This window comes from Pomacea canaliculata, linkage group LG8 (assembly GCF_003073045.1).
Source record: "Pomacea canaliculata isolate SZHN2017 linkage group LG8, ASM307304v1, whole genome shotgun sequence".
Classification (NCBI taxonomy): Eukaryota; Metazoa; Mollusca; class Gastropoda; order Architaenioglossa; family Ampullariidae; genus Pomacea; species Pomacea canaliculata.
In genome coordinates this window covers 15,215,234-15,237,011 of record NC_037597.1, presented here as the reverse complement: position 1 = coordinate 15,237,011, position 21,778 = coordinate 15,215,234, and the positions used below count along the sequence as shown (strand labels likewise).

The 21,778-nt window shown below is 39.0% G+C and overlaps 3 protein-coding genes across 7 annotated transcripts; 1 reads left to right on the top strand and 2 right to left on the bottom strand.

Moving 5' to 3' along the window:
- Positions 1 to 443: 443 nt before the first annotated feature.
- LOC112570618 (SNW domain-containing protein 1-like) lies at positions 444 to 7,474 on the bottom strand. The gene is given in 13 exon segments (XM_025249153.1): positions 444 to 1,016; positions 2,162 to 2,319; positions 2,522 to 2,642; positions 2,780 to 2,879; positions 3,143 to 3,278; positions 3,432 to 3,548; positions 3,750 to 3,815; positions 4,001 to 4,069; positions 5,033 to 5,141; positions 5,300 to 5,499; positions 5,794 to 6,030; positions 7,072 to 7,144; positions 7,360 to 7,474. Coding segments are annotated over 13 exon segments (1,611 nt in total). The 5' UTR covers positions 7,377 to 7,474; the 3' UTR covers positions 444 to 808.
- Positions 7,475 to 7,814: 340 nt separating this feature from the next.
- On the top strand, positions 7,815 to 13,322 carry LOC112570616 (uncharacterized aarF domain-containing protein kinase 1-like). Of its 5 annotated transcripts, none has more exons than XM_025249147.1 (10): positions 7,815 to 7,912; positions 8,287 to 8,438; positions 9,138 to 9,221; positions 9,402 to 9,605; positions 9,898 to 10,056; positions 10,400 to 10,558; positions 10,867 to 10,983; positions 11,241 to 11,384; positions 11,886 to 12,083; positions 12,711 to 13,322. In XM_025249147.1, the coding sequence occupies exons 2-10, from the start codon at positions 8,301 to 8,303 to the stop codon at positions 13,071 to 13,073; spliced, it is 1,566 nt and encodes a 521-aa protein (XP_025104932.1). In that variant the 5' UTR covers positions 7,815 to 7,912; positions 8,287 to 8,300; the 3' UTR covers positions 13,074 to 13,322. The 5 variants fall into 5 exon arrangements, with proteins under 5 accessions (XP_025104932.1, XP_025104933.1, XP_025104936.1 ...); XM_025249148.1 differs by having other exon boundaries at positions 7,820 to 7,912; positions 8,277 to 8,438; XM_025249151.1 differs by having other exon boundaries at positions 7,865 to 7,895.
- Positions 13,323 to 13,449: 127 nt separating this feature from the next.
- On the bottom strand, positions 13,450 to 21,438 carry LOC112570617. The gene is made up of 3 exons (XM_025249152.1): positions 21,016 to 21,438; positions 15,845 to 16,076; positions 13,450 to 14,619 (listed from the first exon to the last, which is right to left on the bottom strand). The coding sequence occupies exons 1-3, from the start codon at positions 21,156 to 21,158 to the stop codon at positions 14,371 to 14,373; spliced, it is 624 nt and encodes a 207-aa protein (XP_025104937.1). The 5' UTR covers positions 21,159 to 21,438; the 3' UTR covers positions 13,450 to 14,370.
- Positions 21,439 to 21,778: the final 340 nt, after the last annotated feature.

Sequence of the window (21,778 nt, the reverse complement as noted above, 5' to 3'; positions counted from 1 at the left end):
TACTGTAGATGCTAATGAAAGAAAGCAAGCATAAGAGACTTAGTTGTACCTTTTCCTTTCAATTTAAATTGAAGCACAATTGAAATTGTGTTGAATTTGATCAGCTATTTTTGGGGTGAAATTGTACAATACATACACTGGATTTTTTTAATGTCACTTGGTAAATAAAACGCTCTACCTTGTTCAGGAGTTTTCTTTGCAGTTTTCGGTTTCTGCATTCAGGTATCAGCACAAGCTGTTTATTATGCCTCAGGTCTAGGTAACTTGTTTCACCCTAATGCAAAGAATGCTAATCATTTTTGAAGTGCTGCTTCTCTGCAATTGCTCTCAAATTATGGACCCTCAAGCAAAATTTTGCAGGAATCTCACTAGGCAGTGTTCTAGAATAAATACACTCTGATCTATTGGTCATCTCACCATTTGTCATACACAAATGCCACAAGATTGACAACACTGATTTTAATGAGCAGTCTGATATTACATCAGTAGTAAGCTACTGTACTTTTAATCATGCACCAAACACAGAGGTATGCACACGGAGCTGGACTGCCAAACCTTCCATTTTGTCAATGCATGACCAGAAAAAACTGAATCTGTGAAATCATGATATCCTCAAAATGTATTAAAAACAAGATGGAAACAAGTCCAAACAGCTTCAACATAAACATGCTGGATGAATCTGATGACCGCTTATAGCACAACACCCCATTTTGCCCCTGAATATTTCTTGCCCATGCAGCACATTTATGTCCCAGCCTGGCTTATAAGACGAAAACTTCATGCTGAAAGAACTGTCTTTCCCAAGATCTCACTCCCGTCTCTTTTTACTGCTCTTCCCGTCATACTCTCTCCCAGAACGCCCAGACTCCTCTGCTGGACGCTTTTGACCTTCTTTAGCGTCCTTGAAGAACTTATTCAATCCAAAAACGTCCTCCTCAATATCCCGAAGGAACTCAACGGGACCATCTCGCCGTCTCTTGCGGTCTGTTCCTTCAAATTCTTTGTCAGGCACAAACCTGCAGATGAAAGCATGTTTGTATCTAAAAGAGTACAGAAGCACTACTTTAGCTCAGAATTTTATGTCAAAATGGTTAAAGGGATGCTCAAGGCTTGTGATAAGACTGTGGCGACGGTCAAACGTTTTAAAAATATATTTAGTTACAATTACAGAGCACGAGAGCGATACAGGAGAAATAAAGGATTCATTTCTCACTTAAATACCACTTATTAACACTATTTCGGTTGCCGAAGTATATAAAAATCACAAAAATCCAGAGAAATTGACCCTTGTTTCCTTCCCCCGAGTAATCGCAATATCTTCCCGAGATGGAAGACTTGTCTCCTTATGACGTCAGTCTCTGACATGAAGCGTCTGCGGTAATTTGGAAGATTTTGCGTTGGATTAGTGATATCCAAATATACAATCAAGATGGCTTGGAGCATAATGCGTCCCACTCATTGGGCTCCCAAAGCTTTTTCGTACTGGGAACGAGTCTTTCTATTGGTATGACCCACTCTTTTTGTATTGCCTTGTCTTTAGGAAAGTGATGAAAAGAAACTTTTGACTCTTTTCCCATCTTTTCATGGCAATCGGGTGCAGCACATTCTCGAGGCATGGTTCTCACTATGGAAACCACACGTCATACGGTCACGTGACGGAGAAAGAGATTTCGTCAAAGCAAAAAAAAAAAGTCCCGTGTAATTTCTCTTATTAAACACAGCATTCTACTAAAAACCTTCAATATTTTCCACATGAACATACATACAGACGAGATTCAAACTGATCCTACTCTTTACGCAATTCTAAGCAGTTCTATTTTGTCTTTAGAATCCCTTTAACCTTTATTGGTACTTACAATTCCACTGCATCTGAGAACAAATCTGTCTATTTTTACACAAAATTCCACACAGGGGTAAAGCCTGTGGTTAAGTGATTAACCAAAATAAAATTTTTAGCCGAAATAATGCTAGGGATTAGCATTAAATGAAACTGTTCTAAGCGTGAAATGAGAAATAATAATTAGAGCATACAGTAGGGAGAAAAAAAAAAAAAAAAAAAAGACTTTCTGGAGCTTCTTTGCCACCTTTTCAAGGTAAAAATATTAAACACAGCAGCAACACGGATATAATAGGTTGAAATGTGAAGTGTTTCCAAACATACCTTTTAGTTTTCATCAAAGTGTCTAAGTCGTCACTATACAGGTCATTGTCCAACTTTTTGGATGGTCGATATATGTTGTTTGCCACAGAATTCTCTTCCCGCCAAGGTTTGTCATAAACATTATAAGCTTCATCATCTCCAAACCCACTGTCCATACCCTGCACAAACAGAATCCAAAAAGTTCTCATAACACAAGAGACAAAGATGTCAAGAATACTTTTCAACAATTTATAGCATTAACAATGAAATAATCCACAAAATGGTGAACATTATTTTGGTATGTTATTATTTTCATTTAAAGAACACTAACATTTACGAACACTTATACGTGCACAATCTCTGTGGAAAATTATTAGTTACCTTGGTCTGGTTGAAGAGTCGCTGGTCAAACTGTGTTTCCTGAGAAGAAGCACCAGCGTTGGGCAAACCCAACGCAATTTTTTCACTGATGTCCCTGTCTCGGGCTTTCATCACCTTGGTTCTGAAATGAACAAAGCTGAGGTTGTTCAAAGTGTACTGTCAACAGTCTTGCTAGTCTGAGCGTCACAAATTTTGTCAGACAGACATGACAATGGAGCATCATGAAAAGAAATAAATCCCACTAATCGTGAATTCTACCTCTTGTCTGGAGCAGCTCTGGCAAGGTTGCGCTGATGTTGTCTATCCTTAGCACGTTCACGCCGCAATTCATCCCTCTCAGCTGCTTCTTCATCTCGCTCTGTTAAACGTTTTGCAAATGTAATACTAAATTGTAACTATGAATGTAATCCTCTGGCCTTTAATTAATAAAAAAAAAAATAAAAAATCAGTGCCAAAATTATCTTTATGGTCATCACCTCCCCCCCAAAATTAAAATACAACTTTCAAGCTCTTTTCTATTACATGGTCAGCAAACATTATAAAGGAAACAAAATGATGCAATACAATCTAAAACTTGGGGTATCATTTAAAAGTCAGTGCAACACTTTCAAAAGCACCAACCTTCAGCTCGGCGGATGCCAGCACGTTCATCCCTTGCTTTCTGAGCTAGCAGCCTCAAGCCCTCCTCCCTCTTCTCTTTCTCCTTCTGCGCCATTTTTTTCTCAATTTGAGCACGAATCTCAACAGCTTCACGTGCCTGAAGCAGACAAGATGATCAAATTGTATCATTCCAATGACTATATGAGTACTTCCTGTCAAGCAAATGGCTAATGAATTTCAAAAATTAGGATCTTTTAATTACAGCAACACTTCCCCTTTAACCCCTATATTTTGTTCTTATATTGCATACCTTTCTATCCGCTATGTAGAGGGCTTCTGCCAGCTTAGCAAAGTTTTCATTGATGTGTACATTTTGAAGTCCCCGGCCATCGGCAGCCAACCGCTTGTCCAAGGGAATGGTGTAACCCTGCAAAGCACAGATACACTTTTTAGCAACCATAAGAAAGAAAACATTTCTCAATCCTTGATGTCCACAATCCCCCTTTTCACATCATCTCAAGCTGTGCTTAAGTACACCAGTATGCCCCTTCCTTTATTAACCGAGATTGACAACTGCCAAGCAAATATTTTCCCTTCAAATGTTGCCCAATCACAAGAAAGAACTCACTCTGTTGTTCTTCCAATTTGAAATGCATGGTGGAATCTTCCACTCTTGCTGCTCTTTCACTGTCACCTGCAAATAAAAGCAAGCTTGTATATACAGCACGAAATGCTTTAACACCACAAAAAGATTGACATATAACAAAATCACTATTAAGACAATATTGCTCAAGCATCAAGACAAGAAATAATTATGTTTCTATATATTATTACAAGATAATAGGATCTTTTGGACCATAGCAATGACTTTATAAGTACCTTTCTGTTAGGTGAGTGCAAGACTGGGGCAGGAGGTGATGGTGGTCCTCGTGGTATTTCTTGTTTACTCTGGATAAGGACAAGGAAAATACTTGTTTGAATAAATGTATTTCAAATTTTCTTAAGTATTAATAATTATGTCAAAGAAAGATTTGTCATTAAGCCCAGAGAGTGCAGGTTTTACAGCTGTTGAATCAACTTATCAGTGAAAGTGCTATTGTAATGTGTAATGAAACCACATTGAATTTTGCTGCTTTTATTACTATGACAATAACTTATCTTCTATAATACTATTTTTTTTAGAAAGACATTTCTCAAATTAACTCTTCGCGGGAAAAGACAGAGGCAATATACAAAATGTTCCAAGGTATAAATGATTATTAAGCTCACATTCCACTCCTACATGTTTCCTTCACACACCAATTTGAATTGCAGTCCCTTCAACCTGAATTATACACCTGGGTACAAAAGTGTTTTGTGATCTGACATTTTTTAGCGTACAAGTACAGAATTGTTGCCTAGCTGGCAAATGCTCCTAATATTTAGCTAAAAAATACATGGCTCTTACTCTTCCAGGTCTTCTCTATCTTTTTTTTTATACTACTACGAATACAGGTACCTTAATCTGTTCGTTATCCGAATATCTTTTCACACATATATTTACCACGTTAACCAAAGCAGACATGGTTGACTGTAGGAATTACTCTTGGATTCCTCCATGATGACATTATAAATCGATGACTTTTTTGACTAACAGACATCACATATCCGACAGACGCATCATTCATACTTTGAAATCCTTCCTTATCATTACCTCACTACTATTAATTGCTCTTAATCTTCTTTGGAGCCACGATTTGCCTGAAAATAAAATAAGGAACAAAAAAGCCTGCAAAATTTTGTTCGCTACAACAAACTTTTACAAAATTTTTGTTAACAGATATTTTGAGTAAAGGTTAGCTTGTTGTCAAGGGTGGTGCCCAATAGCAAGCATCCATCAATACATTAATACACGGTGAAGGTTAAATGTACTTACTTAAATTTGGGAGGTTCCATGGGGTCTCTCTGGACATCAACCATGCGGATAATTCTCTGTTTTGCTCCCGAGTTGAAAGCCACTCCCTGCTGTGAAGGAGTATACCTAAAAGACCACACATCAGTAGATTAAGAAACAAGTAGCATGCAAAGTGATCTGTTAAAAATTAACGATATAAGTGGACAAACCTAAGCATGACATACGGTAATAACAGTTCACAATATAAATCAAATACACTCATAAGCCAGAAGCTAAATATTTACCTAATGTATTGAGCTGGTGCCTGTTTCTCTGCATGCCTCACAGGCATTGCTGCAGAAATTTTTCCAGACACAAGTTTTTCAAGTGCCATGCGAGTCTTCTCTGTGTTTTCCATAACCTGTTCATCATCAGGTTTCTGAAGCTCGGGGTCATCATCCTCGATGGGTTTTGGGAGCAAATCTTGAGGACGCGAATGTATCACCTTTGACAGCAGCCAACATTCAAGTATGAACATTCACAAACACACACAGAGATCTGTACAATATAATATACACCAGAATACTTCTTGTTACAGTACCAATCCCTAATTATTCATTAAAAAACTACAATGTATGACTTTCTTCAAACGTCTACCTTGAATCCAAAAGATTTGCTCCTTAACCAATGCTAAAAACAAATACCTACAACAGAGGATAAAAAGAGCAGTGAAAAATGGTTGAAAGAAAAAAAAACCATTAAATGTAACATTAACACTTCAAGTCAAATGATCGTCTACCTTATCTTTCCCATGTCCCTGCCTTGCTATGGCATCATACTTGATCTTTCCAGTAGCATCCAGAGAGACAGCCAGGGCATTAGACGTGCTTTTCTTCAGACCCATAGCCAGAGGATACTGTGCGATACCAATCTCTGGGAATGCTCCTCCATCGCCAAAGTCATCCTGTGTTCTTGGCACCCATCCTTTACGATGACCATATGGAGGAGCAGTTCGATGACTGCTTACTGATGCAACCTGCAAAATGGCAAGCAAGCAAGATGTTGACTGTTGGAAATGACGAAGTTCTTTAAGACAGTGAACAAAAATCATACAAAGCCACTTGATCATTAGTGTCAAGGACCAGTCCATGCCTCCCATGCTTTTCGGAATATTCAACCCTTTTGCGGCTCACGGACTAAAAGTGTATGTTGAGAGATTTTATGTATAGTAGAAGGGTAGTGTCGATCCATGCTGGATGCAGCGCGGTACTGCTCGTTTTTGGATTAACCTTGCCTAGACGAGGTATGACATCTTTTTCTGTTATTGCTTATGAAATTTGTATTAGAACTTATATATGTTCCAAAGTTGCAAACATATGAGAGAAAGATGTGTGAATTGGAGAACATTGTCTAGAATTGTAGTATAATCTCAAGTTACAGGTTTTAATCGTATGGGCGGATTTAACTGGAGCCTTCTGGATAAGGAAGAATCACTTTACGGGACCATTCCGTGATCGACGTGATTTTTGTTCAGCACCCAGAAGAAGGTGGGCTAGGAGCCCCCTGATGTCACCGCAGATTACCGGCCGTGACCTCGGAAACCACCTGACCGACATGGCCAGTGTGTATGGCCTTTGCGTGTGTTATTGGATTCTAGTTGGCTGGACATGTGGAGAGCAACAACCCTAAGACGATGAACTGTGGGTATTGCATATCAACCCATTAGCTAAAACCTATGCAAGAAAGAATAAAGTAAATTCAATGACATGAGATGCTTCATTTGTAAAGATTCATTACTTGTACCCATATAATGCAAAATGAATTATAGCAGCCAAAAGAAATCTGTACTTCATACTCTATTAATGGCATGAAATGTTGTTATAAGAGACTGATGGGGCTGTTTCCAGGTTTATTAATAATGTACAAGCCTTTAATTATAGGTGATCTTCCCATCCACGTTTAAATATGCATAAGCTGGAGTCAAAAGTCTGCAGAGATAATATAGCCTATTGTCTTATCAGTTACTGACAAACGCTCTATGCAATTAAAACAGTTATTTAAAGACCATAGTGATTACCTGCATCTGTGCTCTGATTGACTTTTCTTCTTCATCTCTGTCAAATATCCGCTGCGTAGGTGCCGGTAGGATGCTAGCACACAATAAATAACTACATAAATAAAGGAATTTGTTGACGAAATATAAAGACTACAGTCATTTTAAGACTGGATTATCGACAGTGATATATTACCCACGTCGCTTAGTCCCACAGTGACAAATTTAACCGAGTCCCAAAACATGGTGTCTCTTTTCATAGAAAGCGATTGTATTTTGAAGTCGCAAGAATTAAAAACAACAATATGATACCTTGATAATGACACCATTGTAAAGTTATGCGAATGTATTGCATCAAGATTCTCTCGTTCAAAGATGGCTTCCGTTTGCTATGTCTCCGCATGAACTGTGGTAACAGCCTGACAGGAGTACCCAAAGTGCATTTTTATAAATTATTCTCATTTTCAGAGTCCCAAATCATATAGTATCTCTTTTCATAGAAAGCGCTCGTATCTGAAGTTGCAAGAATGAAAAACAACAATATGATACCTTGATAATGACACCATTGTAAAGTTAAACCGTGGTTAAACGTATGTACTCTTGTAACAAAGATGGCTTCCGTTTGCTATCACTCCGACTCTGGTAACAGCCTGACGGGAGTTCCCAAAGTGTATTTTTATAAACTTTTATTCTTATTTTCATGCAACATTTTTTCATTACTGCTGCTAAATGAAATATACAACGTTATTTTTATATTTTTGGAAAATAGTTATCAAGGGATCTAACTCTTAGACAATCGAACAATGTCATGTCTTTTTGAGGCGAATTTTTGCTCTCTCGAGCACAACGTACGCATGTTACTGGGGTATAATGTCTTTTAAACTGATAATAAATAGATTTATTAAAAGAAAACATACATATCAAAGCATACGACGCTATTTTTGTGTATCTTTTTGATGCCGTGTGCTTTCTGAGAAAAAGGTACAAATATCGTCTGCTTCTCTTTCTCACGACAATGATGGAGTAAATGAATCATTGAATGGTTATTCAACTAGACACCTTTATCAGTAATAATGTTATCAATTCAAAAAAAGAAAAAACTGAAAGTGAATTAAATGCTTGGCTGAAACAAGCGTATTACTCGAGAGGCATTGTTTACTTCTGTGTTGTTTGTGTTATAGTTTGACAGATATGTTTCCACGAAAGTGAAGGAACTTATATTTTTAAAGATATTTCCAGGCACTTTAAAGAAAATGAAGAGGGAAATCCGAAGAATCATTCAAATTACATCTGCTGCATCCTTAGCAGCTGGAAGCGTAATTTTTCTACAAAAGAATGATTGGGAAGTGTCAACAGTGGGCGCAGTTCGATTTGGACGAGCAGCACTTGCTGTAGGTCATATTTATAATTTGTATGTTTTAATAGGATTATCATTTTAAATGTCATGCTTCTGGCATACTATGAATTTATTAATGTTTATTAAAGAATTGACTGCATTATTTCAAACCCTCTCCCCTTTGTTTATTTATGAGTACATTTGGTTTCAAAAGGATAGGGATGTGAAAAGAATGGCTCGTCTGTGCATTTAGAAATGACATATTTACCGATTACATAGAAATGTACATAAATCGTGTAAAACAGCTCCAAATTGCTGAGGCGGTCTCAAAATGTAAAACAATTTGGTATCTGGGGATCAGAAAATGTAAAAATATATTAGGTTGGAGGTCTCATCACAAATTAAAGACATGACGTACCACTAAATGAAACCAGATGTTTCATCAGTCTATTTATAAAATAATAGTGACACAAGTTTAATTGCATAAAATGTCATTTAATAATTAAATCAGTTTCTTTCCATCAAATATCAATAAAATATTGATACGTGAATGAATTTTTGTTTTTGTTTTTTCCTTGAACTGATTGCTAAAATCCACAATAAACTATTATATAGGGGTCTAAAAATAAATCCAACAGTTTCAACTATGAGTCTAAAGACCCTAGTTTTAACAGGAGATCCTAAAATCACATGCATTTTATAGTTTGTAAGCACTGATCAATGAGCCATCTTATTTCTTTGTGATATTTTTCAGGCACTTTCTATAGCAGCTGATTACAAGTGGACACTAAAGGGTTTAGATCCTAACTCACCAGACTATATCATCACCAAGTCTCAGGTAAGAACAAAAATAAGTCTTGAGACTTCTTTTATGGCAGCCAATTAATTTGATCTTTTCTGCGATTTCTTAATAGTCCAATAACATTTTCACCATATCTTTACAGCTTCTCATTACTCAGTTTTCTTTGTGTGATAGAGAGAGTGTGTGTTTACTAACAGGTGTTATACATTCTTCTAGATTCATCATCGATCAGCAATATGTCTCCAAAAGATGTGTGCTAAAAATGGGGGTGCTTTCGTTAAAGTTGGTCAACATGTTGGATCCCTTGATTATTTGCTGCCAAAGGAATACGTCCAAACCATGAAGATTTTCCACAGTGAAGCACCACAATCTGACTTAAAAGATATCTATAAAGTCATTGAAGAAGATTTTGGAAAGAAGGTAGTGATGGTTTGAAAAAAGTAATAAGTTACTGATTTAGTTGCATAATGTTACAATTTATATAGATATGTTTTTTGTTGTTTTAATTCATTTGGATTACACCTATAACTTGTAATCTTCAAAATAAGTATAAGCATTACTTATTATATTCAAATAATGTAACAAAAACGTTTTTTTACAAGTATTTTGTATGTGTGGATCTAAAAAATCAATGTGGATGTAAATCAAATAAGTTTGCTCAAATCTATAAGTTTATGAGATTCTTGAGAAGAACATTGACTTTGTTGAACAGGTCAACGAGATCTTTGCATCTTTTGACCCAAAACCTCTAGGAGCTGCCTCATTAGCTCAGGTGCACAAAGCAGTTCTGAAAGATGGCCGTGTGGTTGCTGTCAAAGTGCAGCACCCAAAGGTCAAGGCCTATTCAGCCATAGACATCAAAACCATGGAGGTGGGAATAATGTAATAACCTGATATATCAGTTTACAGGTTAGGAAGTATTATTATCCTGAATGTAATTAAGAATGTTAGTTACAGATTACTGTTTGATTAGTTGATAAAAACTGTATTTCTGTGTAATTCACTCTGGTGATTTACGTTTTTTCTTGTTGATGATGCTTATAATCTTATTGTTGATGTAAATATAATGTAAAGCATAAGAACTGCAGAGGAGTTTGTGTTCTTGCTTGAACATTTAAGATATACCTTAAATTTTGCTTTACCAGAATTGCTTGTATATAATTCTCTGATGAAAAATACCATTGATGATGTATAAACTACTTTCCCTTTTACAGCTACTGGTGCATGGCATCACATGGATTTTCCCAGGTTTTCAGTATGCCTGGCTGGCTGAGGAAACAAAGAAGAACCTCCCTGTGGAACTTGACTTTATCAATGAAGGACACAACTGTGAGCAGGCATCCATCATCTTTCAGCATTTTGACTTCTTCAAGGCAAGTGTTCACAGACTGTATCACATTATTTTATCAAGAAACTGTAATGTAACATATTTAAGATTGAGGTCAGCCTTCTGGAGATGGGGGAGCAGCGGAGGACAGCTCACCTCCTGAAAAAGTTTATGCCATGCACATGGTTTGCTTCTTTATCGCGGTATCACCATCTGTTCAAAGCAAGCCTACCATACGACAGTCCCATGACATACCACCGGCTGGAATTCGACATTACATGCATAGAAGTGTTAGGTTTGGAGTTCCTACTTGTGATCCACATACAGACTCAGTGAATCATCCTCCTTTTGCAGGTACCCAAAATTTACTGGGAACTTACATCACCACGTGTCCTTACTATGGAGTACTGTGAAGGTGGAAAGGTTGACAACCTAAAATATATGCAAGAACATGGTATTTCAGTAAATGAGGTGAGACAATTAAGGAACTAAAAATTGATAGGCTGGCCAGTTTACCTTTAGATGTCACGTTAAGACTGCTGGTGGAGATAAATAGTAAAACGTACTTTCTGTTATAAGAATTGTTTAAAATCTGTACATCTGATGAATTTAATCTGCATCTTCAGTTTCTTTAAGGTAATCGTTTGCAGATGCCTGACTCTTGTGAATTGGATTTCCTCCCCTTTTTTGGGGTTGACTGTTTCAAATCCTGTGATACTGATTGGCAGGTGTCAAGAAAACTGGGATTGTTGTACAGCGAGATGATTTTTGTCCAAGGCTATGTCCACTGTGATCCTCACCCAGGAAATATATTGATCAGTCAAACTCCTCAAGGCGTGCAGATTACTCTACTGGACCATGGACTATATCAGGTGATCGCCAGGATCATCTAATCTCTATTGTTCTGTGCCTTGCTGCTGTGTGGAGTGGGGAGTATTTTACAGTAGTATCAACCCAAAATGTAATTTGGAATGAGATTGATGTTCCTTAAGAAGCATTGTAGACGATTGTTTATAACTTCAGCTTCAGAAACCTCTTAAAGATGCGTGGGAGGCTTACCAGCTTACGTTAGTATGTTTGCAAAAATCGTGTGTTGAAATCCTTGTAGTTTCATTTAAACATGTCTGTTTGGGACAGCATGAATGCGCAACGATGCATTCGCGTGCACGTGAAAGCGCATGCAATTAAGTGAAATGAACGAGTTAAATATTTACATCTCCCAACCAACGATAACCAATAAAAAACAAACAAACAAACAAACAAAAACAACAGAAAACAGCCTTTTAGCGTAAATGCGATTTTATCGTCCCAGTTTTAATCCTTTCTTTAATCTTAACACAAATGTCACGTGATTGTGTGTCCGCCTCAAGCAGAAGTTAGACGACGATCTGCGCATCCACTACAGCAAGATGTGGCTGGCCATGATTAACGCTGACGTGGAAGGTATGAAACGGCACGCGGAGGCCCTGAATGTGGGCCACTTGTTCGGTCTCTTTGCCTGCATGCTGACAGCGCGATCCTGGAAGGCGCTGCAGGCCGGCATCGGCAAGCACGAGTTCACGGACATTGAGGTTGGCATGGCACATGAGAGAGATAGTCCTTTCAACGCCGTTCTAATCCCAGTCAACATGGACGAATATTTTACCTGCTTTGGCAAAGTTTTTATGCAGTCATTATGCAAAAGCTTTCCCAAACGTGGTCAAAGACTCGTCTGTGTTGGTCCGGTTAAGAGCGTTTCTAAAGGCGAGAATGCGTTAGAATAGCTTCACCTGTGACGTCATGTTTCGTATAGAAACACGTTTCCGAGGGCGCCGGTAGTCAGAAACTTCTTTGCAAAAGGATTTAGAAGGAATCATTGTTTCAGAAAGCGAAGACAGAATGACACAACTCTGTCTTGTGTGGTTTTAAATCTGGTTATATGACACTTCGTATCACTTTCTTTACCTAAATTGATCATAAATGTCAGGTTTGAATGGACTGTATGGACAATTTTATACAGGGGTTAAGAAAGTCAAATTTTGTCAGCTCATATTACCAGTCTTCTAAGTTTTCGACCTTATCGGTTTTAAAGAACTAGCAGGGTGTAAAATCCTTTTTTAACGATTGAAGAAGTCTTAGTTCTAATACTGTTAACCGATATTATTTTCATAGTTGTTCGCTGTTGTGTTCACGTCTTCAAAAGTCCTCGTCCTCTGCAGGGCTCTGAGATCCAGACGAAGGTGAGCGACTACTTGCTGGAGATCAGTGACATCCTCAACCGCGTGCCGCGCCAGCTGCTGCTCATCTTCAAGACCAACGATGTGCTGCGCGGCATCGAGGCCAGTCTGCACACCCGCGCCAACGCCACCTCCTTCATCAACATGTCGCGTTGCTGCATCCGCGCCGTGGCGCAAGATGAGCGGCGGCAGTGCGAGGGGGCGGTGGGGTGCGTGTTGCGCACGAGACTGCGCGAACACTGGCAGTTGTTGCGAGTCTCCGTCTATGAGTTAGTCATGTGGGTGGTGTCCTCGTCGTGGTTCAGGTGGCTGGGACTGAACAGAACAGAGGTTCTTTACAGTTGATAGCTGGAAGTGTTTTAGTTGTTTGTTTTATTTTTAGTGATGTTTGGATGATCCGACTTGCAGCCCGGATGTGTTAGTGTACAAGCAATAAAACCTTTTGTATTAGTGCCGATGTCTTTCCTGTGATCCGCCTACGATGAACAGCTTCACTAAACAGTCGTTGTGATGTTGACATTTTACGTTGTGTACTAATGCGGATCTCGACACCCCATGAGAGGGGGAAAGAATAAAGTATCTTATATCTTGAAAGTGTGTACACCCATTCATTTACCCATCCATCCCACCCCCACCATTACACACACGCACATGCACACCATAATAATTCTCTAGCAGTGAAATGAATGTATAAACAATAGTCAAAACAATCCTTATCTTGTTTCATCAAAAGCGTCATCTCAAAAGAGTTTTATGTAAAATACTCGTTGAGTGGGCCCGTCGTTCATCAACTGTAGCTCATGTTTTCGCGTTGAATTGTTCGAGAGAAAGCTCTATCCGTCATACTGGTCGATTTTTGTAACACGAATCGTCTGCTGAAGTTTTAGCCAGACGAAGGAGTCGCCGACATGTGACCTGCCATGTACGGCCTTCATTTGTTTATCTGTCGCATGACGCTAATTATAACGCGTTAAAAAAAGGAGAAATACGTGATTGTTCCGAATAAAGTTCTTCGAGTGTCTGAGCTAACAAGTGTTTATTATTTTTAATATATTTTATCAGGGCTCGGTTTTATAAAACTAACAGCTCTCGTTTTAAACTTCAAGACTGATTGTTCCGAATAAAGTTCTTCGAGTGTCTGAGCTAACAAGTGTTTATTATTTTTAATATATTTTATCAGGGCTCGGTTTTATAAAACTAACAGCTCTCGTTTTAAACTTCAAGACCATCATCTGCTGAAACAGGAGAGCTTGACATATTTTCTTGCGGATTTTCGAGGTCTGAAAGCGCATAATGTCCGTCCGCCATTTTTTGTAATCGGTGGTTTCACATTCCACATACCCTGAAGACACCCCAATAAACTGACGAGATGGGTATAAGAGCTCTGTGTGTGAGAATGTGGCGTTGTCAGCTTCTTGAACAGTCTAGCGGCGGTGTATACAGGAACGAAGGTCGTTCACTTGCGTGATCGTCAATAAGTCGAATGTATTTGCAGGATTAAGTAAAAGTTGTTTACATTGAGCTTTCCTTTCCGCATCGTTCTAGTAGGGAGACGTTTCAGCACTGCATTCAGCTGTTCTCTCAGTTGGCCAAAAGCCGAAGGTAGTTCCTTTCCGCGCATTGCTATGAAAAGGCACCCCACTCATTCCAGGGTCTTGATGGACTTGGTGGAGCAGGTGGAGGCCGTTCCGATGCCGCTGCTCCAGCTGGCGTTGCTGTGCCTGATGTCACGCATAGCATGCTGGGAGCTTGAGCTAGCAGCCTCCATCATGGCGATTTTGAAGACACCCACGATGTACATAAAGAACGAACGGAACGCCTGTCGTTGGCGCTTTGTGTAACCTTTCCCTAGCACGTCGTGCAGACCCTCGTCCATGGCAGGGTAAAGTTTCTGGGAAAAAAAGAACGAAACCAAATAGTGCATATTTAATAAATAAAAAGTATACTACAGCTCTTCAGTCTTACATTCGTCTCTTTATCTCAGTCTCCGAAGTTGGTATTGTCATGCATTTTGTTGAAATTATTAGGGTTTTTTGGTTGCTGTTCAGGAGGATGTCTGGAAGCTTTGTAGGGAAGACAAGTCTTGCACTGTTGTTGGTTACTAAAGGAACAGTGCACACACTAACACACACGCACACGCACACGCGCGCACGACATCTCCCGCATTTTTCCACTGAACATGACCACAAGGGCTTAATTGATCGCTAAACATGTTTTTGCACTTCTTAAGCTCGGCCTGTTAGTGTTGATATGGTTTCTGTTTTGTGGCATTTATAGCCTCGGTAACTCAAGGAGCCCGGGCATTTATAGTGAGTAGACAGGCTTGTCTCTTGGTCTATTATATATAATATTTCAAACTTTTTTTAACACGAATAACTGATTCTATACATGTACAGATATATATATCTTTATAGAAGCATGCCTCATCCTTGTCATTTAAAGGCACATCATGGAAGAAAATGTGTAGTCTGTTATAGGTCTATCTTCTTGGGTGCATTTTTTCTGATGGCTGGGTAAAGGTCAGTGCATGATTTGGACGAATATCCCCGTTCTGATCTCGAGGTGTATAGATGGCTACTGACATCACCATACACAGAAAGAGGTCAAACTCCTGACGATACGCTCGACCACACATAATCCCAATTAACATATGGTTCCAGCTTTCCCAACCTGACATAAAAGGTAATCACACCTAACCTTGATGTCTGTGCGGTTGGCCTTTTTCTGTACATGGTCAAGGACAGGAGATATTAACCCATACAGGGCTTCTGCTAAGGCTAAATTCTTTGGGGTCCCAGGGAACCCTTCTTTAGATTTTTAAGGGGTCCCTGTTCTTCGCCCTAATTTGAAGGGGAACCCATTGACGAAAATTGAAGGGGTCCTCCGAACTTTTAATGCGTACTGTACGCAATTTTTTGCGTAAGCAGAAGCCCTGCCATATATTAGGAAATATTACCTTACATACAAAATTATCCAGTGATTAGAAAAATAATATTATGTACACTACCATAGCTTTAAACAAAGTAACAGCCGACTGGTGTGCTCGAGAGCGCAGCGAGATCCTAATGTCATGCAGTTCGTACAAAGATGACGTCATGTGTCAGCTGTCAGCTCACCGTCAGCATTTCAGGTTTGACGTTGGCGTGGTGATGGCGGGTACCGACGATACGCAGGAAGCGGTTGAGCTTGTCGTTGTCCTGCAGGTAGTCGACGGCCAGCCCCAGTCCCTCCACCACCATCAGAGCGTGACGTCGCACTTCCGCCGGATCGATCCGGAATTTCTCCTCGCCATCTTCCAGCACCATGCGCGGGAACAGCTTTCGCATCTCGTGCTCGCGTGACAGGAAGCTGCAATGGAGCGCGCACAATCCAATGACAATGAAGAGTTTTGTTTTTCTGTCATGGGACATAATTATTACTTACTCTGTTTGATACAAGTAGAGCTTTTTGTTTTCCTTGCTCCAAAGTAAACATCTTGTGCAGGCTAAATGATTTCTACAGTGATACGAAGGTACAACTGCAGAACAAATTTATGTTCTTTTATTGACAGCATCTAATTGGCTTGGACAGGAAATATGTAGAACCATATACGGACCCAGGAATGATTTTGTTGTTGTTGTTGTTGTTGTTGTTGTTGTTGTTGTTGTTGTTGTATCCGAGTTATTTGCTTTAAGTTTTCATTTACAGTCGCAAAAAGATGTGTCTGTTTATGTTCTGTCCTTGTCAGGCCAGACTTCTAGAAAGTGTTTAATGGAGCTACTTTAGCTGGGCTTAATACTTCTATGTCACATAGCAAGGTCTAATTTGTCTCTTCACAAAAGAATAATTGACACTGGAATAGCCCTATAAACACATAGAACAGAGGCAAACACCGAGATGAGCTTTATAATACACGGAAATTTATTGCTTCTTCCTTGTTTCCCTAGAGACTGAAAAAGTTTTCTTTTTTTATTTTTACCGTGTGCCTCAAGTCTTTGTGTTTTTCATAGAGTGGGATGGGTTGCTCTGTAGGCGAATTGTAACTGAAATCTGTTATTACGGATGCCCTAGCTAGGGAACTGTACATAACTGAACTTGCTAGTGTAAAAAATGAGATTTCTTTCTCTCCAGTTACCTCTTTCTTGTGGTTCCCTTCTTGGTTCTGTAGTTGCTTGCTTAATGTCTGGCTAGTTAGTTGGCTATTCGTTCTTTCTTTCTCTCACTGTTTTGTTCACTAAACGTACGATATGATAATCTAAAAATATCTCTAATTATTCAAGGGAAAAGCAGTACAGCAAGGCTAAACCTAAATCACCATTGTTTGCCACCATCACCACCCGTACACACACATGCACTCACACTAAATCGTTCACACGCGCACTAACCAGTTAGTATACAAATATCGCATGACATGCAGTTGTTGAATTTTTGTAAACAAAAAAACATGGAAGTTTCCGTTGGTGTGATGGAAGTTAGGTTTTTCTTAACTACGGAGAGGTGAGTGTGAGGACCGTGTTTTGAGTGGTGTAAACTCCATTAGGAGATAATTTATTCTGCGCCGATGTTTGTTACAACGAAGTAAAAATCGTCATTTCATCGAGTAGCTTGTCGGTAAACAACTGACTTCAACCTCAGACCATGATACAAGTTTAAGCAGAAACCGGTACATTAAAAAACCGCTTTCTGAGTTATTGTTTACTATTAAAATATTCGTTTTTATTTCATTTGTGATTATAAATTATGGAAAATATGTTTTCATTGATACAGTTCTGATTAAAAAGATAAGCAGTTATGTTAGTTATTAACATTTAAAAAAAAAAAACAAGACGGTGCGGTGCAGTGAACAAATTGCTGTGAAGGAAAGAAAGAAAAAATAATGACAGGTACAAAAGAGGTTGAGAACCAGAATCCTGTCAAAATTATTTATAGAGCCATCATATAAAAAAGGTTTTGTTGTTTGTTTTTTTTTTGTTTTATTTTGTTGTGTTTTTAATCAAAACTTCATATATTGTGTGCAGCGAGGTGTTGATCGCGCTCTTTGTGAGAAAACGGACATGGTGATGTAAAGAGTTTCCCAAGCTAATCAGTGCCGAACAATTTGCTTTGTTGTTGTTGATGACATCATGTTACACTGTTGGCCGCCTGCACGTTCCCCCAGTACGTGGGTCGATCCAACGGCATTGTTGTTTAAATAAGGCTTTTATAACTTTATGCACATGAATTTCAATATGAGGGGAAACAAATGTCAGGTGGTAAACAGAACTGCGAAAGGACAGTTTCAAAGCAGGAAAACGTGCAGCCTTCGAAATTTCCTCGTCCGTCCGTCCGTCTGTCCGTCTGTCTGTCTGTCTAAAACCATATCACAGATCTCCCCTGAAATGTAGTTTGCTACCTCCCTTGTTGTAATGAGTCCTGCGTGAAAGAATGAATGACGGAAAAGGCAATCTGTGAGAGAGAGAGAGAAAGAGAGAGCGACAATGAAATGGAAGGTTGTGCGAAAATAGACGATAATGTGCGGAAAGAGTGAAAATGTTAATTAAGGAAGAAAACATCCGAGATAAATTGCGCCCGTTTCCGGTGAGGAGGCTCGTGTGTTGATTGCTGGAACTTCACTTGTCCCCAGCGACAAGCAGGATACATTTCTGTTAAGTGGGAATCTGTCCCTGCGACATGGTAACAAGTGGTTTTTACTGAAATCAGGCCTTAGTGTCGAGTTCAGACTCGGATTCCTTTATCTGCAATCGCTCGGGAGAGTTTTGATGTTGGACTGTCACTAGGGACTAGTGCGCATTGGGGGTGGGTGTGATACGGGTAGCAGGGTAGCATTGTGCTTCTCGGGAGGCTGATCTTGCAATGGCCGTTGGCTTGATGTTGTAACAAGAGTTGTGTGGAGGATGTCTCTGTAAGCAAGGGTTAGACTGCAGAACGGGATTGTGATTTGAAATTCCACAATAAGGCGGTAAAAAGTTTCAACTGCTTTTCAAAGATTTTTTTAATTATTAAAGATGCAAGTGGCGGGGCTGTGGACCGCATCTGTGCTGATGGGATTCTCTTTCAACATGAGTGGCTACATTTTAAAGAAGCGTGCATACACGTCCATTATTATTATGTCTGTCTTTTTGCTTATTTTTAAGGCTGGTAGAGCCTGCCTTTGATGGTGGTTGAAGAGCTAAACCGATCAAATTTATATATTTGTGTTTTGTTTGTTTGTTTGTTTGTTTGTTTGTTTGTTTGTTTGTTTGTTTGTGTGTGTGTGTGTTTATGAAGTAGCTGTCCTAATAAGGTGTTCGCGCACTTGTATGTCAAGCGCTTTGAGTCCAACCGCTGCTGGATAAAGTCGTTTTATAAATTTGCTTTTTATCATTATAGGTTGGATGTGAAGACAATTTTTCTAGATTAACTGTCGATCAATGCTGCATGTTCCGTTATGCTTTGATCTAAAATAAGCAAATGGCAGTTAATTTTCTGCGCTCAGGTAGGTTTAAAGTCGACAAGTCTTTCAAAGTATATCGATTCCAACCTCACTTGAGAGTTTGAAAAATGAAAAGAAGGGAATTTGTGATCTAGAAACATCGTTGGTTTTAAACAAACAAAACCAAAGTCAATAAAAATACCAATGTTTTATGCAGAGGATCGAAAAGCAACCCTCTTGTTATTTCTTCTCTGTAGAACTAATCTGAGTTTCCTTCGTGTCTCATGGTTTCTATAGAACATTTCTTCGGAAGCCAATGCTCCAAGGAGATGAGCTCTGATTGAAGGCTACTGAGCAAATAAAATGTTGCAAATAAAAATTATTGATGATGAAAAGGTGGAAGAAATCAACTGACATGTAATTATTTTTGGTTTAAGTTCTTGTGGCACTAAGAAAACTTTAAGAAAGTTTATACAAAATATTATGTTATACAAAATATTATAATGCAGCCGCTCGCTATCAGGCGATGGATTTTTCAACCATCGGGAAAGTATAATCTGTTACACTCTGGCTTGAAATACAGGTCTGTCAACACGATTCTCACAACTAATTTTAATCAGCAAATAGCAGGAGTGCCACACCCTTCAAACTAGTTTGACACTATTTATATTGAAACATTTCTTGGTTTGTAAAAAATTTTAAAGTCTTCTGCAAATCCGAAAGCAAAAACAAAACAACACAATAAACATGATACCTGAAATTTGAGATGATGCATGATTGTATGTATGTTTAGAAATAAATGATAAAAAGTTTACTAATCAGTGGCTACCATATAAATAACCTGTTAACTAGACATAAATATTGACTTTATAAATGACTATGATTACCTAAAATTACATATGTCTTGATATCATATACATTAATACTGCTGTGTCGTTAGCCTATGACACATGGGATCCAATAGGCCTTCTATGATGACTGCTTGATTTGTGTGAGATGTGAAAAGAACACATACTTTGTCTCTGTTGTGTACAATTTTACACTGCTGGCTTCTTTGGCAGATGGATGTTTTCTTAAAAAGTGCTAAAAAATCTCACAGATACATAACACATAAAAAGCAATATTTTACAACATAAAAGCAAACATATGGACATATAGTAACAGTCGTTTGCTTTTTATGTGTTATGTATCTGTGAGAGATAATAAATGTTAGGAAAAAAACCACACGAAAAAATGATTGTATTCACTGTAGAAAATAATTGAAATTCAACTTTAGGGCAATGTACTAGCCAGTCCGTTAGTCTATTGGTCATTTTCAGTAGCTGGCAACAATAAAATCGTTGAAATGCTACTTAAGCGTATCTCTGTACAAGTGTGACGTCATGAGTCGGATCTTTTGTGCGCGGAGATATTTGCAGGCATGTATTTCAAGTAAGCAATTTATTTCTGTATTTATTGGATATTTAACCAGTATAGGCGAAATAGCATCTAGTATTATGTTTTACCCAGTTGTCAGAAAAAGTTGCACATCGCTAGACCTTCCATGGCGTTCTCATTGTTTACGAAAAAAATAATTTGAAATAACGCATAACATTTGTCACTTCTTTCCTATTTCTTTAATTTCATTCACCACTATTAGAGCGTCTTCATGCAGTGTTGTTTACTATGATATAATATCAGAAGCATTGTTAAATATTCTGTACAAGATTCCAATGGAAATCAGTACAACAATCTCAAAATACTTGGTTCAGGTATTATATTCTGGTGTAAAGATAGAAGAAATTTCAAGGACTTTACTGCTACAGAATGAGTTTTACAAGCATAACTACCAAAAGAGGAATCGTCAGATTCAAGCAGAGCGTATGACAGGAAAATGAAGATGAATAGAAAAATTACCTGTTGTAAACAAACACCCCGAAAAGCTCTTTGTTGCTATTCACGGCTGGCCACATGTCTTGTATCGTCTTAATCTCCAAGGCAGAGAGGGGCCTGACGTTCCCTGGGTGAATCTGATGACCGCTTATAGCACTACACCCCATTGTGCACCCGAATATTTCCCGCCGATGCAGCACATTTATGTCACATAAGACGAAAAAGAAAGTTTCTTCTGAATTTATAAGCAAGTCAGTCGTGTACTCATGAGAGTAAAGATTCGAATGGCTCCAAGAACGTTCCTCGGTTCCAAGCGATGCTTCTGCGGGCGAACGCAAGTTGACCACCGTTTCCTTGACTACCGCTTGGCGCCGAGCCCACGATGCCTTCGCTCCTTCTCCGGCACTGGCAGGGTTGTCTGACGCGTTGTTAACGGCACACCAGGGGGCGCTACTCCATGTTCCCGCTCAGCTATGACGCCATTGGTGGACCGTGGACGTGTATAGGTGGATTGCTGTCTGTCTGCCACGACCAACGCCTAGCATCTTGCGAAGGTCTCCACTGTTAGTCTTGGCATAGACGTCTATGGTCTCGGCGAGCCTAAACAAAAAATGTGACTAAACCGGAAGCTTTGTAGTCTCTTGCCTCGTTTTAGTAGTTAACTGGAAAAAATCGTCTGCCAGCAGTCCAGTAATACAAGTTCGTGGTGGAAGCAGCTGAAATGCATCAGAAGCGTGATATGTCGGCAGAAAGCTAGCAATAGTGTTCTGGGAGGGAGATGGGAGGT

Bases quoted from the DNA above. Each gene is read 5' to 3' on its own strand.
- LOC112570617 (XM_025249152.1), bottom strand. From the start codon at position 21,158: ATGGGGTGTAGTGCTATAAGCGGTCATCAGATTCACCCAGGGAACGTC. The intron at 16,077-21,015 runs GTAATTTTTCTA...GCTCCATTGCAG, and splicing joins GGGGTGTTTGTTTACAACAG to CTTCCTGTCACGCGAGCACG. The intron at 14,620-15,844 runs GTGAGCTGACAG...TTTTTTTCCCAG, and splicing joins TCAAACCTGAAATGCTGACG to AAACTTTACCCTGCCATGGA.
- LOC112570616 (XM_025249147.1), top strand. From the start codon at position 8,301: ATGAAGAGGGAAATCCGAAGAATCATTCAAATTACATCTGCTGCATCC. The intron at 9,606-9,897 runs GTAGTGATGGTT...TTTGTTGAACAG, and splicing joins AAGAAGATTTTGGAAAGAAG to GTCAACGAGATCTTTGCATC. The intron at 11,385-11,885 runs GTGATCGCCAGG...CGCCTCAAGCAG, and splicing joins TGGACCATGGACTATATCAG to AAGTTAGACGACGATCTGCG.